Raw genomic sequence first — 15,374 nt, forward strand, 5'->3', positions numbered from 1 at the left:
CGTGTACAAGGACCGGGAGGTCACGGAGTCGCTGGTGAGGCGCGCGGAGAGAGCCGGGTACAGAGGAATCTTCGTCACCGTGGACACCCCGTACCTCGGCCGGCGCGTCGCCGACGTGCGCAACAAGTTCCAGCTGCCCCCACACCTCAGGTACATCTGCTGCTGGGTGTGGCGTGGGACTGTGCCAGGGCCATGGGCACCCGGGCTGGTGGGGGAGAAGTTTGTCCTGGGCAACAGCTCCGTGGATCTGTGTGTGTATCACGTGCTGTGCTTGGGCTGGGATCTGCTTTGGGTCAAAACGAAGCTCTAAAAGGTACTGTGCCAGGCAATGTGAGGCTGCTGAAGTAAGAGACATGGGGCATTTCTCTATACATGTGTGAATGTATTCTTGGCTACCTTCAAAGCTCAGCTGTGCACAGCCCGAAGTGACTGATGTTGAACTGGGATCCAGTGGCAGAGTTGGCTGTGCTCTGAAAGTGGCCTGGACTTTGTGGGCCAAAACTCCCTTCCAAAAGACGTTATGGTTCCTTGTGTGTTATCCTATGACATTGCTCTGGGTCTAGAGCCCTGTTGCTACTGACTGCGGAGCCTCTTTCAGAGCAACTTCAACTCTTCTTTTACTCAAATACAGAAGCACATGGGTATCAGTCTTTCTAAATCCTCCATGATGTCAATTTTTACCCCAAAGTGTGTTTTGGGACATTTTCTATGTCTCAGAATCTGTGGCATCGTGATTGACTTCAGCACTAATTCTAGTTCCTCCACACTGCAGGGCCAATGAGGAATTAAATTACAACAGAGTTAAACCAGAATTTTAACCTTACAATGGGGTTGTACGGGTGCTGATTTGCCTGACCTTTTGTAAATACAAATTGATAGACTGTAGAGACCCCCCTGATAAACATAGGCTGAAGTGCTGGCACACTTCTAGCAGCCAAGGACTGCCTGGAAGAATAATTTAACTCCAGGACTTGGAGTTAAAAATCTTGCGAGATTCTTGCATGTAGAGCTTGGTAACAACCACAGTCTACCATGGCACATGTTAAAATTACTTAGAGCTTGCAAATGAACACAAAAATGGACAGAGAAAGAAAAAAAAAAGACAGCTTGATGTATTTCGAAGCAGATAAACTTTGAGGTGAGTTCTGGGTGAAAGCTAGTTTTGAGTTTTATCAATGGAATTGAATTGCTCTTCCTGTGTCTCCAGACTGTTGTGTTACACTATATACACATTGTATGTAACATGCCCTTAGCAAGAATCACATCTGGAGGTTTTTCTTAATTTCCATACTATTCAAAAGGAAGATGAGCCTTGGGACTCTGCAGTGAATCTCATTCTCTAACTCTCTGGCAAAATCCCCTCCAGAGCCTGGGGTGTTGGCTCTCCCCCATGCACTTGTGCTTGAAGCTAAGAGATGAAGGTTGACAGAGCAACCCGAACTCTGCCCTGATTTCTGTGTTGAAGAACAGTTTTAGGAGGAAGGCACCAGAAAGCAAAAAACCCTTATGCCCCTAACATGAAAATATACCACACTGGGATGTGTATGCCCTGTGTGGTAGTCGTGCTATAGATCTGTGTTTGACGCATTATCAGTATACACTGACCTGTTACTCTTAAAAATAAAATCGAACAATTATTTAAGTAGCTTATTTTTTAGGGGCAATAGAATTTTAAGGCCTAGGGTTGAGGAGGTCTTGAATGTGAGTCCAATAACCCAAAGACATTTGAGGAAAGAGGGAGAGCGTTTCTTAAACACTTTGACCCCACCTGCCCAAACCATAACAAGGTTTCGAGTGAACCGTATGAAATCATATGAAATTGGAGTAATCCTTAAAGGTTCCAATTAATCACTGCAGATTCCCGAGCGCCGCCTGGGCAGCGCTTTGTTGCAGAGGCCGCGGTGAAACTCTCCTAGCGCAGGGCTCTGCTCATTTACGTGATAACTTTTTCTTGGCTTCGGGTTTTCAACAAAGTTTCAAAGCAACAACAAGGTGCCATTGTGCTCCGAAATGTATGTAAGGCAACATTCATCCAAGTGTTGATCTGCATTTCCCAGGCCAAGAAAAACAACAGTTATTTATATAATCTTATCCATGGTTCTGTTTTTCTCTGGGCACCCCACCCTCCACAAACCAACAGCTGAAAAGCTGGATCTTGCTGAGAGCCCGCTCCTTTCTCATTTGCTTCTGGGCCTGGAGCTGAACAGAAAAGCCATGTGAAATGCTGCTTGTTGCAGGCATGAAATCAGCAGTGAAACCAGCCAGGTTCCATGCAAAAACACTCATGCACTTCCCAAAATGTGAAATGTGAGTATTAAATAGCCCAATGTGGAACAGGACACAGTTTCCGAAGAACAGGGCAATTGGTCTCACATGGGACATGGATGTGCTAAAACCTGTGAGATTTTGCTGCTGAAAAACTCAAATAACAGCTAATGTTTTCACATGAGCTTCCTTTCCTCCCTACATTTTACAAGGAAATGTACAAAAGAGACACAAGGTAAACAGGCTGGCTGTTTGCCTTATTGGACAGATGAAAATTCTGAATTCTTTGCAAGGCTTCATGCACATCCATCTAACTCATGGAGCTTAAGAAAACTTCATTTCCTCCTTCTCCCTTCTACCTACCCAATCCCCTATTCCTCTCATAGCTGAATTCCCTGGATTTGAAAAACAACAAAACCCAACCCTATTTCTTTTGCTGTAGAAGTCGGACTGTTATCTTGGGCTAGAGAAATTTGCCCCAAAGTTATCACAAAGCCATCATAGAAACATAGAAAGGCTTGGGTTGGAAGGGACATTAAAGATCCAATGCTTATGCTGCTTATCAAACACTTTGCCAGCCAAAGCTTCTGGCTCACTGAGGACTGGGATCTCACATGCTGGCATCGGCTGGTTTTGCTCCTGCCCTGCAGTGCAGCAAAGCTTTAACTCAGGTATATTGAATGCTGGCATTTGGGACTGATCGTGGCTACAGTGAATCATTCTCAGACTATTTTTCTATGTCTTTTGTCACTTTAGATTAAGAAACTTTTCCAGCAATGACCTGGCATTTTCCTCGGGGAAAGACTTTGGAGAGAACAGCGGCCTGGCTGTGTACGTTGCTGAGGCCATTGATGCCAGTGTCAACTGGGAGGACATCAAGTGGCTCCGGGGGCTGACCTCACTGCCCATCGTGCTGAAAGGGATCCTCAGGGGTGTGTAGCGCTGCTGCTTCCCAGGGAAAGGCGAGGGAAGAGCTGTCACTTCCTCAAGCACCCTTAGGAACCCAGCAATGAAGATGTTTGTGGAAGCAGCTGCTTAAATAAGTGCCTGGTGTTGTCACCACCACCACCACCATTAATGTGATCATGCCAATAATTTTGCAGTGGACAAAATCGTTCAGCAAAAGAATTTCTTATTGATGGGTTTTGGAACATAATAGAGAAAATAAAGGCTAGCAACTGAAGTGGCTGATCCAAAGGGATAAAATGTTCTGCTCCAACATTTCAAACTACTTTTCTGCTCTTATTACTTAGAGATAAAACCTTTTTCTGTGTTGAGGCGAGGCTTTGGAAGGCTGAAGCCCCAAGGTGGCTTTGCATGAGCTGACAGTGGTTTTTTTTAGTGATTCCCTCATTGGGGTGTCTGCAAGCCCCCAGTTACGGAAAGGCATTTCCTGTTTGGATTTTCTCCTAGACGATGATGCCAAAGAAGCTGTGAAGATTGGGGTAAATGGGATCCTGGTGTCAAATCACGGAGCACGACAGCTTGATGGGGTCCCTGCTACTGTAAGTCCTGATGCCAATACACTCCAGTAATCTCTAATTTTCTCTGCCTTTTGGCTTCTTGTTTGCTTTCTCTGAACATGTGGAAGCTGGAGGAAAAACCTGGAGTAACTGTTCTATGCTTTAAGCCATGCTTTAACCTCTCTCCACTTCTCTATGTATGTTACATCGTACTCTGAGTTAGACACAGCCTTTCCTTGGAAATTGGAAAATTTCCTTTCAAATCGGAAAATCTTTCAGAAATTTTTTCCAGTCTCCTCTTTAATTTCTTCTTTCTCATTCCTTTTTGAAAAACGCTTCTTGCCATTTGCAGCACACTGAAGGTTGTATTAGAGTAAGTTTTCCCTTTTAATGTTCTTTGGGGGCTTCTGAAAAATTACAGTTAAGGAACAGCTAAAGGCAGAATAAAACTCTCCATTTTTCTCCTTTCAAATATTTTCACCTTTGGAAAAGGGAGAGAGTGGTTAAATTACAGTTTTTCCTTTTTCCTTTTCCTTGTCATGCTACCCCATGCCTTTTCCAAAGGTGAAAGGGATTTGAGAATTTCTTGGTCGGCAAAAAAGAAAGAAGTAAAGGAAAATGAAAAAGTATGTGCTCAGGATGAAGGAAAAACCCCAAAATTCCAGTCATCACTCATCTTGCTTCATTTGGTGTGGGAAAGCTGCACAAATAAAAAGAGAATGAAAGGGAGGAGAATCAAAGCCCAGTTGTGCCTCTCTGAGTATTTCCAATATGTTCTAGATGAAAAACCTCCTGTTTTCCATGATGGTTCCCTGAAGGGAGAGGGGAACAGGTCCTCTTGTCACCTCCTGGGAATGTATTCCTTAATTTCACTGAGAGTATTTAAAACTCTTGGGCAAGCCTGTGTGTGAGGTAATCCAACAGCAACAATGTATAAGGATGTTAAAAACATCATTTTGAGGAATGAGAGAGCTCAAGAAACACAAATTAATTTTTGACAGCTGCAGCAGAACAGAAATATGCGAACTCCCTTTTCGGGGTTACTCCTTTGCCACACCACAGGGCAGAGGAGAACTGCTAAAGCTGATGCGTTCCCTGGATTTATGGTACAAGGAACAACACTTCACAATGCTGTTTTTATAATGTATCTGTATCAGATCATGTTAAATGTTTCTGATTTAGAAACATAATAATTTGCTTCAATTTCATGGGGTTTCAGATCGTGAGCTGAACCCAAGCTGGTCAATATTTCTAGTGTCTAGTTACACACTGAGGAAATCTATGTTTTAATTATGGTTTGCATCATGCTTTAGTTATTAGAGCACTTTAATGTTGGTACAGTTTGTCAGGATGTAGAAAGTGGTCTCTGGATATAGAAATAGATCCAAAATATGTTTGGCAAGAGAGCAAAACCAAAGGGAGGGGGAAAATCACAGCAAGTGCCAAACTTCAAGAAAATTTTAATCCAAATCTAAAAACAAACTGCACTTTCAAGTTTTCTTCCCCCATCTTCTAGTCATTTTTATCCATTAGAAAGGAAATGAATTACATCCATATTTGAAAGACGTGAATTTGTGTGTCTTTTGTCTTACTTCCACACACTGTTTCCAGTCTCCTTAATACTTGGCTTCTGGTGGTGTTCCTTTCCTGATTTTCATGAATAAGAACTATTTAGGTGGCCTTATAGGAGAAGTTGCCCTGTAATTAATGCTCCAGGCTTGAATTCAGGAGGCTCATCCTTTCATTGGGACCTCTTGCATGGCAAGAGAAATTAATTCCCTGGTTACTTGTAACTTGAGAACAGTAAAAATACTTTTCCCCCCTTTCTTGTATCACTGGTGTAGGGGTTAAGCAGAGAAAGGGGATGAGCAGAGCTTGGTGAAAGCAACATACATGTGCATTAAAATAAATTATTTCCCACCTTGCTCAAAACTTAGAGGAAAGTTCATTTTTTTCTTATATTAAGACCTTTTTCTCTACAGTCATTCCTGTAATTAGAAGCATTTTCAAAGGGAAAATACATTAATTAAAATTTTTCAGCCAACTTGAAGTTCCTCCAGGCATGTGTTTCTCTTACTCCTTGTCTATAGGTACAGTGCCTGCCTCTGGGCTCCCAAGCTGGCCCTCAGGATAAATGAATGGTAAATTTAAACAGGGAAGCAAAGATGATTATTTAAAAAGGGACAGTGATTCAATTTCATCCCCAAACTAGCGAAGACTGGCAGTTTGGGAGGTAACACCACCAAAAGGCTTCCTTAGTGCTGACTGTTTCTCATATTCTGCATAAAAATCAGATACTGGCTTGTGTCAGATATGTGTCATGGGGTCAGATGGCCGTTTTGTGAGACCCTGCTGATCCTCATTCTGTTTATGTGACTCTCCAAATAAATTTGACCTTTGTATGTACCTTCTCCCCTGCAAAGTCACTGCTGGTTGTCAATACAAAGCTGTGTTATTTGGGTATAGATTTAGGCATGCAACTGCTCCTTATGCTGCTGTAAAGCTTGGATCCTCTGTGTAAGACCTCATTCAAAAAATAAATAGGGTTTTTGTAATAGGGTTTCAGGAGCAACCAAGCTGTATTTCTGGTTTCTCTCTTTTAGATTGATGTCTTGCCTGAAATCGTGGAGGCTGTGGAGGGGAAGGTGGAGGTGTTCCTGGATGGTGGTGTAAGAAAAGGCACGGACGTTCTCAAGGCACTGGCTCTTGGTGCCAAAGCTGTTTTCATTGGGAGACCTCTTCTCTGGGGATTGGCTTATCAAGTAAGTTAGGAAAAGCTCAAATGCATGATCATCCAAATTCAGATCCCTAGACTCACTGTTTAGCCTTATTATATGCACACATGTGTGTCTGTGTGCGCAGAGGAGCGTGTGTGATGGTGTCTGTGTGCATCCAGATCATCTGATGTAAGATTTGCTACGACAAACACTCAGGATTTATGTTTGTGCATAAAACTTTTCTTGGCACACGTGTACATGTCTGTACCTACGCACGTACACATACACGTAATAGTTCACATTGTCTCCTAATCTCCCAGGGTGAAGAAGGAGCAAAAGAAGTTCTCCAGATGCTGAAGGAAGAGTTTCGCCTGGCAATGGCACTGACAGGTGGGACCTCAACATTTCCTCTCCGTAATCACATTTTCTCAGAGCTTTCATTTGCCCCAGGCAAGATGCTATAGCAACTTGCATGAGGGGAATGTTTGCAATCTAAACAGGTTCGTCTGTGGAGAAATGGGAAAAGGACTTGTTATCCCTGCCTTATAAAGGGAGAACTGAGTAGATTAAGTGAAAAATTATTTGGTTTTTTTTTTTTTTCACAAGGAGAGCAATAAATCCAGCGAAAAGTAGGGGCAAATCTTTGGTTGCTAAGGGGTGGATTTCATCTGACAGAATGTAGATTTTTATGAGGCAGAAAAAGAAAAGGCTTAGAGTGGGTTGGAAAATCAGGGGTTTGAACTGATCTGCAATTTCTCCTCCAGGATGCCGGACAGTAGAAGAAATTGGCAGGACACTGATACGAAGACATCAAGTATTGTTTTCCAAGATTTAGGTCTGAAGACTCTTGCCTTGTGCATTGCCTGTTGTGCTTCCAGACAAAATCCAACTGCATTCCCTCTGTGGGCCTCATCCTGCAATCCTGACTGAGGGAACACTCTGCTCTGTAGGAGGTCACTTGTTGAAGAGAGGACTCGAAGTAAATTTTACAGGTGTTTCCAAATCTCTCAGGCTCTTAAGGAAAGCTGCTCCACTGGGAGGTGTGATTAGAGATGGGTCTTTATACAAGACCAGTGTAGAAACTTCAATGTGTTTTGCAAAAAATGCCGATATTAATTTCCATGCCTGGGACTAATTTAGCTTTTAAAATGAAACTATAAACACAAATGCTTTGATAGCAAACAGAAATGCTGAAATTTAAAATGCAAAAGATACTTCTTGCTCACTGTTTAGAGAAACTGGACTGTAGATTGCAGAGATTAAATCTTGCTTTCCTATAACAGAGTGTCCTTTCCCTAGTGACTCTGTGCCAGGATTTTATAAGCATCTGGGCTTGTGGCACGTAGGCTGTAGGAGCCCAAGGGGCTCTTTGTTGTAAGGAACTAAAGAACAAAGCAAAATTGGGGAAAAATGAGGAAATTCTGCTGTTTAAGTAGCACAAACCCCTCTGCAATCAGGCAACTGTTATGCATGTGCATTGGATGTAGGTCAGATCCTTAGGTAATGCAAATCCCTGTAGCCCAAACTGTGCTACCTGCATCCACCTGGAGCTCCAAGTCACATTTTTCACCTGGGTTGATTTGCTAACGGTGGCAAGGGAAGACTGATGCTACCTGAGAGAGTTTGTAGAATTTGCAGCCATGTACAAAAGGGACACTTGAATAACTGAGGCATTAACCCATGACTTGGGAAGAGCCTAATGGCTCTATTTAGTTTCCATGCACACCCTCAAGTCAGATAAATCTTAGTGTTCTTCACTCTGCTTATGATGAGAATGCAGAGACACGCAGGATCTGTGCCTCTGTTCTCTAAACAATCCAAATAGCCATTGAATTCAGGAGAAATTTTGCAACTGTAAAGAACAAAGGAGGTAAGAATGTACTGTTCTCATCTTGGGTAAAACCAAGGGTAGCTCTTCACCTGTCTCACTTCCCTTGCAGGTATGGCAGTTTTACAGGGAGCAGGGAGAGACCACACAAGTTTTGAATATCATGCTGTGAAAATTTAATGTTCATTTTTAAAGAAGACTAGAAAAGAGAAAAAACCCTTAATTTCATGCTTTCACTGACATCACCAGCTCCACCATTTGTTTCCCATCAGCCTCAGAAGGACTTGTGCATTCTGACTCTCCTGCTTTGCAGGGTTTGAAATATCCCTTACTGAGCTTTAGAGGCAGCTTTGTAATGAAATGATGGAATATTATAATGTGAACTAAAGCTGGGGCTGGAACTTGAAATGGGGAGAAAACCCAAAAGGCCACATGCTTGCCCTCCAGTTGTAAAAGCTGTATTCTTATTTACTGCAGAATGTGGTCTGTTGTGTGAGAGTTGCGTAGCAACAAAATAAAGTTTATCTGTGCAAGGAAATATGAATGTTTCTCAGAGCACAGAGAAGCATAATTTCTGCTGTTTACTGCACTTATCATATCTGTTGCAATGTGGACTGTGTCAGATGTCAATTACAGACTAACTTCGGTAAGACTGTTTATTTGAGATAATATAAATGTTACTTAAAAGATAGGGGCATAATATCTTATGTTTACGTGTTTAAGATCTATTTCTAAAGCTCAGAAGATGCAGTTTCCTGTCTTTGCCCCAATCAGATTCAAGGAAAGTTCTGAAACTCTGTGGTTCAGTAGAAGTTCCAATGGTGAGGAAACTGGTCTCGTTACTTGTGCGTAATTCACTGTTTCTGGTTCCTCTGGGATAAGGGGTTTACATTGTTTTTTCCTGCCTGTTATCTGAGAATCGTCTGATTGCCTTCCAGTTCAACCCTAGTAAGACTAGACAAGCATTAAAAACCAAAATTAGAGCCAAATACTTACAGGCTGTGAAACTGTTAACAGAAAGTAAATTAATTTGGTAGAATTCTGTTTTTAAAATATTCCACAGTGAAGAGAATTTCTTTTGATTTTGAGACAGCCAAACAGAACTACTTTTTGAAATTACTAAATTTTAAAAAGGCAGGAATTCTGTTGGTTTGGGTTAAAAAGCATAAAGACTGAGTGCCCTCAACCATTTAAAAAGCTAAACAATGTCCAGGCTAAGAAAAAAATTATCTTCACACTCGCTTTATCTGGAGGAGCTGAGAAAAAAACAGAGCACACAGGTGGTAGTGGATCTTTCTATGGTTTGTGAGAGTGTTTCTGAGAAGAACATAAGTAATATAACAAAAAAAAATAGGTCTTTGTGAAATAGGTTAAGTAGAAAATAATTTGTCTTAATCAACAAGTGAACCCAACAAACTCTTAGGAACAATTAGTCACAGTCAAGGCACAGAAGTAGAGGGGAGCAGAAGTATTCTGCATTTATGATGCTTTCATGTAACTGCCTACCCAAATGTCAAATAACAAACATGGTGAGTTTAATTGTGAAATTATCTTCTGTATTGACCTTGGCTCCATATGAAGTCAAAGATACAGAGAAAAAATGTCTACATAGAAAAAACCTAGCAAGGGTAGAACAGTGAGTGATATTTCTGTACCCAGAAAGACAGCAGTCAACTGGTGTGCTTGGTACTGAGAAAAAACCCATCTGGTTTGGGAGGCTGGAAAGTGATCTGAGTGGGGTACTCTAACCACCTCCCAAAATGGACCAGGAACCTTCCCTGGAAAAGGAGATTGCAGTTCTTAATGAGAAAACATTTATCAGATGTTTTGTGAAGAGAGAAGAGACCAAAAGCAAAACCTTGAGGGTATGAAAGAGGAGGAGGATCCTGTGCTTTTTAGGAGAAAGTGGTACCTCTCAAGAGGTTAAGATGTGAGGCAGGCTCTTACATACTGGTGTTTCATGTTCAGTCTGTGTGTGCATTTCTCTGCTGCTGGCAGTTCAGAAGTTTCCCTTTTGGGAAGCATCCCCACAAAGTTGTCTGCTTAGTGCCAGTGAAGGATTAAACCCACTGAAGAGTGTGTGGAAGAGTGTGGCATTCTCCAGAGGATGCATAGAAACCACTCAGGACGTTTGGAGAGGCTTCAGCCCTGGTTTGGGATCTCAACACCTGGACTCAAAACATGCATTTTTAGCACTAAGTTCTAAACAAATCAATCTGTTTCAAAGTGATAAGGTCAGTGAAAGAGCCTGTGATATTTTCTGGACAGCTGACAGATCACATTGAGGACGGACATGCAGGGAGCAAAGCCCTCCTAAGAAAAAAAACAATATCCTTTTGAAAAACCCACCTTGAGCAGGTAGCAGGTTTGGCTGTGCTGGAAACATCTTTGCTGTGAGAGTCTGGCAGTTTAATTCAGCAGAGGAGAGCACAGGGGTGCAGGACTGCAGGCGTGGCTCAGCAGATGGCAGGAGTCAGCCGAGGGTTGTGAGAACATCTGACCTTTCATATCAAACGTGGAGGAGGAGGTTACTGTAGCTTCAGGACAGATTTTCCTCTCTCACTTGCCTGTCAGTCCTTTGAAGCAGAGACCTGCTGCTTTTCGAATGCTTGGAGCCTGCAAGCAGGGTGGAGAATCCAGTAAGTAAATAATAGGAGTCATAATTCAGTGCACTGAAGCTGAGGAGCTGTGAAAGACATGATCTGTTTTCTTGTGACCTCCACCTCTCGCTGTGACTCTGGGACATGTTATTGTGTTTTATTTTCGCCAGTGGCCAAGTCAAACAAATAGCTCTGGAACTGGTTAGAACTCCACCCCCCTCCCCAATTTTTCAGGTTAAGCATGAAACTTGTCTGTCTTACATGGAATTTCTGAACATAAATAAACAGACACTTAGAGTAACTCGCCTTGATAAATGGGCAGTGTAGGTCGGGGCCTGCTGGATATGCAGGCGACTCAAAGATGAAGCAGAGCTGGGGAAGTAGGCAGGAATGGCTCTGCTTTTCTTGGCTTCTCAAATGGTTTTCAGGCTGAAATCAAATACTTGAGTGCATGAGGAAAGCTGGCTTCTGAAGTCATGATTTTGCACTGAACCTCACTGTAAGGATATCTCTTATAAAGCTACTTTTGATGTGGAAATTTGGCTCCAAACCACACTGAAGGCCATTATAAATAACCACTTCATCACAGGACACACAGAAGTTGGCTTCCTTGAACACTCCTAGAAAGCAAGCCTAACCTTATTGAGCTATAACCTCAGCTAGTGTAAATCAGAGAAGCTCCATTGACTTCATTAGTTTATACTGATTTACACCAGCTGTGACTGCGGCCCACAATTACAGCAAGATATGTCAGCTTTTAAATTCTGTCACTGGGTGTTGAACAAAACTGTTTTTAAAACAAGACTGGCAATCCCAGATTTAGATCCTAATGAGATGCAGCACTGTAATTGCTTCACGATGCTTATATGCTTCATTTTGTTTTCATTTTTGCATTGCTTCTGTTTTTCTTATCTCCTGCCAAACAGAGGAAGAGTACCACATATGTTACATTCATAACAAAGATGTTTTGCTGCACTGAGAACATGTCCTCCAGATGCAAAATGCCTTTGTGTTGTAGCTCAGCTTCTTCCTTTGCATAGGTACGCTGGTTATGTGCCAACATAAGAACACCCTCAAGGGCAGCCCTGTGTTTCCCCAGGGCCTGGGGCTCTGCAAGGGACACCCAGAGGCTGTCCCAGGGGAACTTCAAAGATCTGATTCCCCCTTAGGGATTTCCAGCTCCTAAGTCATCATTTCAGGTGGGCAGGATGAATTGTGTCTGAGAGCACCCTGGTAGGACTGCCCTGGGACCATCAATACATCTCCTCTGTCAAAATCCTGCAGGATGCTCAGGTAATTACCCCGACCGAGTAATCAGTGGGCACCTCTATGGTGTGGAAGGCTGGGAGGTGCATACAGATGGATTATTCAGCCAAGGGGAAGACATTCACATAACTAGACTGACAGTGATTAATATTGGTTATTATTTTATGACAGCAGTAGCTGTTAAATTCCAGTGATGGTCAAGGCAGCACTGTGCCTGTTGAGATGCTTTTGTGCAGGCAGCAGTCTCTGCTCAACAGAGTCAGAAGGGTAAACTGACAGGCAGAGGAAGAGAAATTCTCTCTCTAAAATGCAGGAACAAACTGATTCCCCCAGCTAAGTCCTTTAACTTTCCCTTCCACTATCTTAATTCACTGTTCTCCCTAAGGCAGGTAACTCTGGGGTGGACAATGCACACCACAAATACTCAACAACCATGGGGAAGGTCCACAGGTGAACAGAGCAGAGGTAGAGCTGGGGCACAGCAGAGCCTTTAGCCTGTGTATTTTTCCTTGCTGAAGGTGAAGCTCCTTATACAACTGAGACTCCGCCACTTTGCCAAGTAAAATCTGATTGTGGTGGCTTTGCAGTATGGGAATGGAACACTTCTTATTTCTCCCTGGTTTTCTAAAATTCGATAGCATAACATGATTTTGGTTCACTTTTCCCAAGCACTTTTTGTGCTATGCTAACCTCTTCAATTCTGTGCACTGTGCTTAATTAGATTTTCCTTTTAGGAGAACTGGAAGTAGTGGATTTTAAACACTTAGTTGTCATTAAAAAGGTTCCCACAGAGCAGGTATTCACTGCTAGGTTTATTTCATGTGAGATGAGTCTAATTACCAAGAACAGTCACAAAGACTTCAAAGGAAGGCATGAAGATGCTTCAATAAGGTGACACGGCATAAACTGAGCTGTCACACAAATTCAGGATGTGTATTGTACACATCTCTACTTGGAATGGTCAGCAAATTGGTTCAGCATGTTCTGTTACTGGACCCAGAAACCTAGCATGGGAGTGAGATAAGTCTTCCTAACAGGTGAGACCTGAATGCTGATCAGAGATGAGAATTCAAACAGCAGGATCATCTCCCATATCTAAGCTTCCTTCCTCTGGGTCTGTGCACATATCCTATCAAAGAGACAGGTTGAAGAGTGTAGGTGGGGGTCTCTATTATAATTTTAATACAAATTGCTACTGACTTAGGAGTTACACATCTGCAGCCTTCCCTTCAGGTAGTTACGAGCAGCAAAAATCGCTGAATTTGGTATAAATTCCTTTCAACAAGCTTATGTCTCTACCCATGAACCTGGAAAGACTAAAGCAGCACCCTTAATACAAGAAACTCCCCTGGCAAGCTCTTTGAAAGAGTTACAAACACAGAAATGTATATTAGGAAAAGGGAACTTGTGCTTTCCTGAGACTGTGACCGACAGAATATATCTGCAATTAAAGAGTTGGCACTAATCCACCTCATTTCCTTACTGCCTACTGGGGAGTTTGTTCCACAGCTCCTAATCCATGGCTGCAGGACTGGGGGTGGCAGCATCCATCTCCGCTTGGTTGTGGCATTGCACCTCAGCGCATCCTGCGTGTTTACTGCCCTGTCCACACCAGCCTTTGCTGTGACGTCCTTGGGTTGGATCTCCCAGGGAACCTGGAATGAGAAAGATGCGTGGGACTACTGGGCAGAGTCTTTGTCCTTTGGGAATAGTTGGAAATGAGGCGTGGACAGGTGTGGATGTTGCTGAGGGGCTTTTGGTGAGGAGGTAGGGGCTCATTTTCATTTTTCAAGAGCCCCCTACCCCGGATTAAAGTTGAAGGTTTGCCAGATGGGACAAGGGACTTGCATAAGCGGGACTTTGGTGGCCTGTGGTGCTTCATCAACATATCAGTAGAGAAAGCACTGAGTTTCACAGCAGAGGAACCCAGTCCCTGGTTCTCATACACCATAGCCATGGTAAGAAATCTAAAAAGGAGACTGGCAAACTTCAAGGGAACCTACACGTGCAGTTCTCCCTACCTTCCCAAGAGACACCCAAGTTTTCACAGGTTTCACTTGAAGTTTTGTGTGTATCCCGTCAAGCTCACAGTATTTGAATTGGTGGGACTTGCAGCTGTCATGTGAGGTGCTTGATGGTTGCTTTCATCAGGAATTTTGAGGCCACAGCTGGAGGAAAGCAGCAAGTTCTGTGGCAAGGCTGCTGTGGTGATCGTTCTTAGTTTGGCAAGGCCTGTGCAGTTACCTTCTAAATGCTGCTGGTATTTCCCAGACTGTTACAGAGTTGGTGCTGAATCATAGAATCATGGAATGGCTTAGGTTGAAAGGGACCTTAAAGCTCATCTAGTTCCAACCCTCCTGCCATGTACAGGGGCACCTTCCACTACACCAGGTTGCTCAGAGCTTCACTCAACCCATCTTTTGTGAACGGAAAGATGAACAGCCCCAGTGTATGACATGCACACTTTAATGTATAAATAACCCAAATATCTTATGATCTCTGTACTTCACTCTCTGTGTTATTTATCCATAAACTATACCTTAAACAGATTCAGCGTTCCAACCTTTGTTTTTTGTGTGTTCCCTGCTAATCTGGAAGACTGCCATAGCTGTACAGGAGGTCTGAGAGACATCTCTGATAGTTCCAGCTCCAGCTTACGTTCTGGTTATTCAGTGGTGCCAGAGACACTGGGGAGACCTTCTGGCATCATCTCCTGTTAGTCTAGGGATAGTCACTTGCAAGTAGTTATGTGTAGGTTTGTAACTGCTGCATAACAGACTACAAAACCACACCCGCCTGAAATAATTTACTGGCATGCTAATGAGCATCAACCCAGACAGTTCAACCATCTGCGTGCTCTGCTTTTTATCAGTTTCAAGTGTGTTGGGTTTGGGTGTACGTGTCCCCTCTGCAAGCACAAAACCATACTTTTGATCTATGGCAGAAAGGCCCTTTTACCATAAAGATAAAAAGATTAAAAAAATGATTCCTTTTGATTCTGAATCCTTTTTCCATTATTGCTCTGATATGGATGGGACCATATTGTCAAGTTATTATAGAGGATGTAGAGTGCATCCAAAGAACAAGGAACTGTAGAGCACATCCAGCCCCTGAGCTCATTTATTAATCCATGTTGCTGTTTACTGATGTGTTTGGAAATCTTCAGTACTATGTGATGAGCAAAGATGTTGGCTGCAACATAAAGTGTGTCTCAGCCAACACTGTGGCTGGGGGC

The 15,374-nt window shown here is 42.9% G+C and overlaps 1 protein-coding gene across 1 annotated transcript in view; it reads left to right on the plus strand.

The window, feature by feature from the left end:
- HAO1 (hydroxyacid oxidase 1) overlaps positions 1-13,604 on the plus strand; it is a 27,035-nt gene extending 13,431 nt beyond the window's left edge. The window contains exons 4-9 of the mRNA XM_008642016.2: positions 1-150; positions 3,022-3,197; positions 3,679-3,770; positions 6,332-6,490; positions 6,766-6,835; positions 7,210-13,604. The exon at positions 1-150 is cut by the window's left edge and continues 33 nt beyond it. Of these exons, the coding sequence (XP_008640238.1) occupies positions 1-150; positions 3,022-3,197; positions 3,679-3,770; positions 6,332-6,490; positions 6,766-6,835; positions 7,210-7,280 (718 nt within the window). The 3' untranslated portion in view covers positions 7,281-13,604. The remainder of the gene's footprint in view (positions 151-3,021; positions 3,198-3,678; positions 3,771-6,331; positions 6,491-6,765; positions 6,836-7,209) is intronic.
- The last annotated feature ends 1,770 nt before the right edge of the window (positions 13,605-15,374 follow it).

This window comes from Corvus brachyrhynchos, unplaced genomic scaffold, assembly GCF_000691975.1.
Source record: "Corvus brachyrhynchos isolate BGI_N302 unplaced genomic scaffold, ASM69197v1 scaffold69, whole genome shotgun sequence".
In the NCBI taxonomy this organism is placed as follows: domain Eukaryota; kingdom Metazoa; phylum Chordata; class Aves; order Passeriformes; family Corvidae; genus Corvus; species Corvus brachyrhynchos.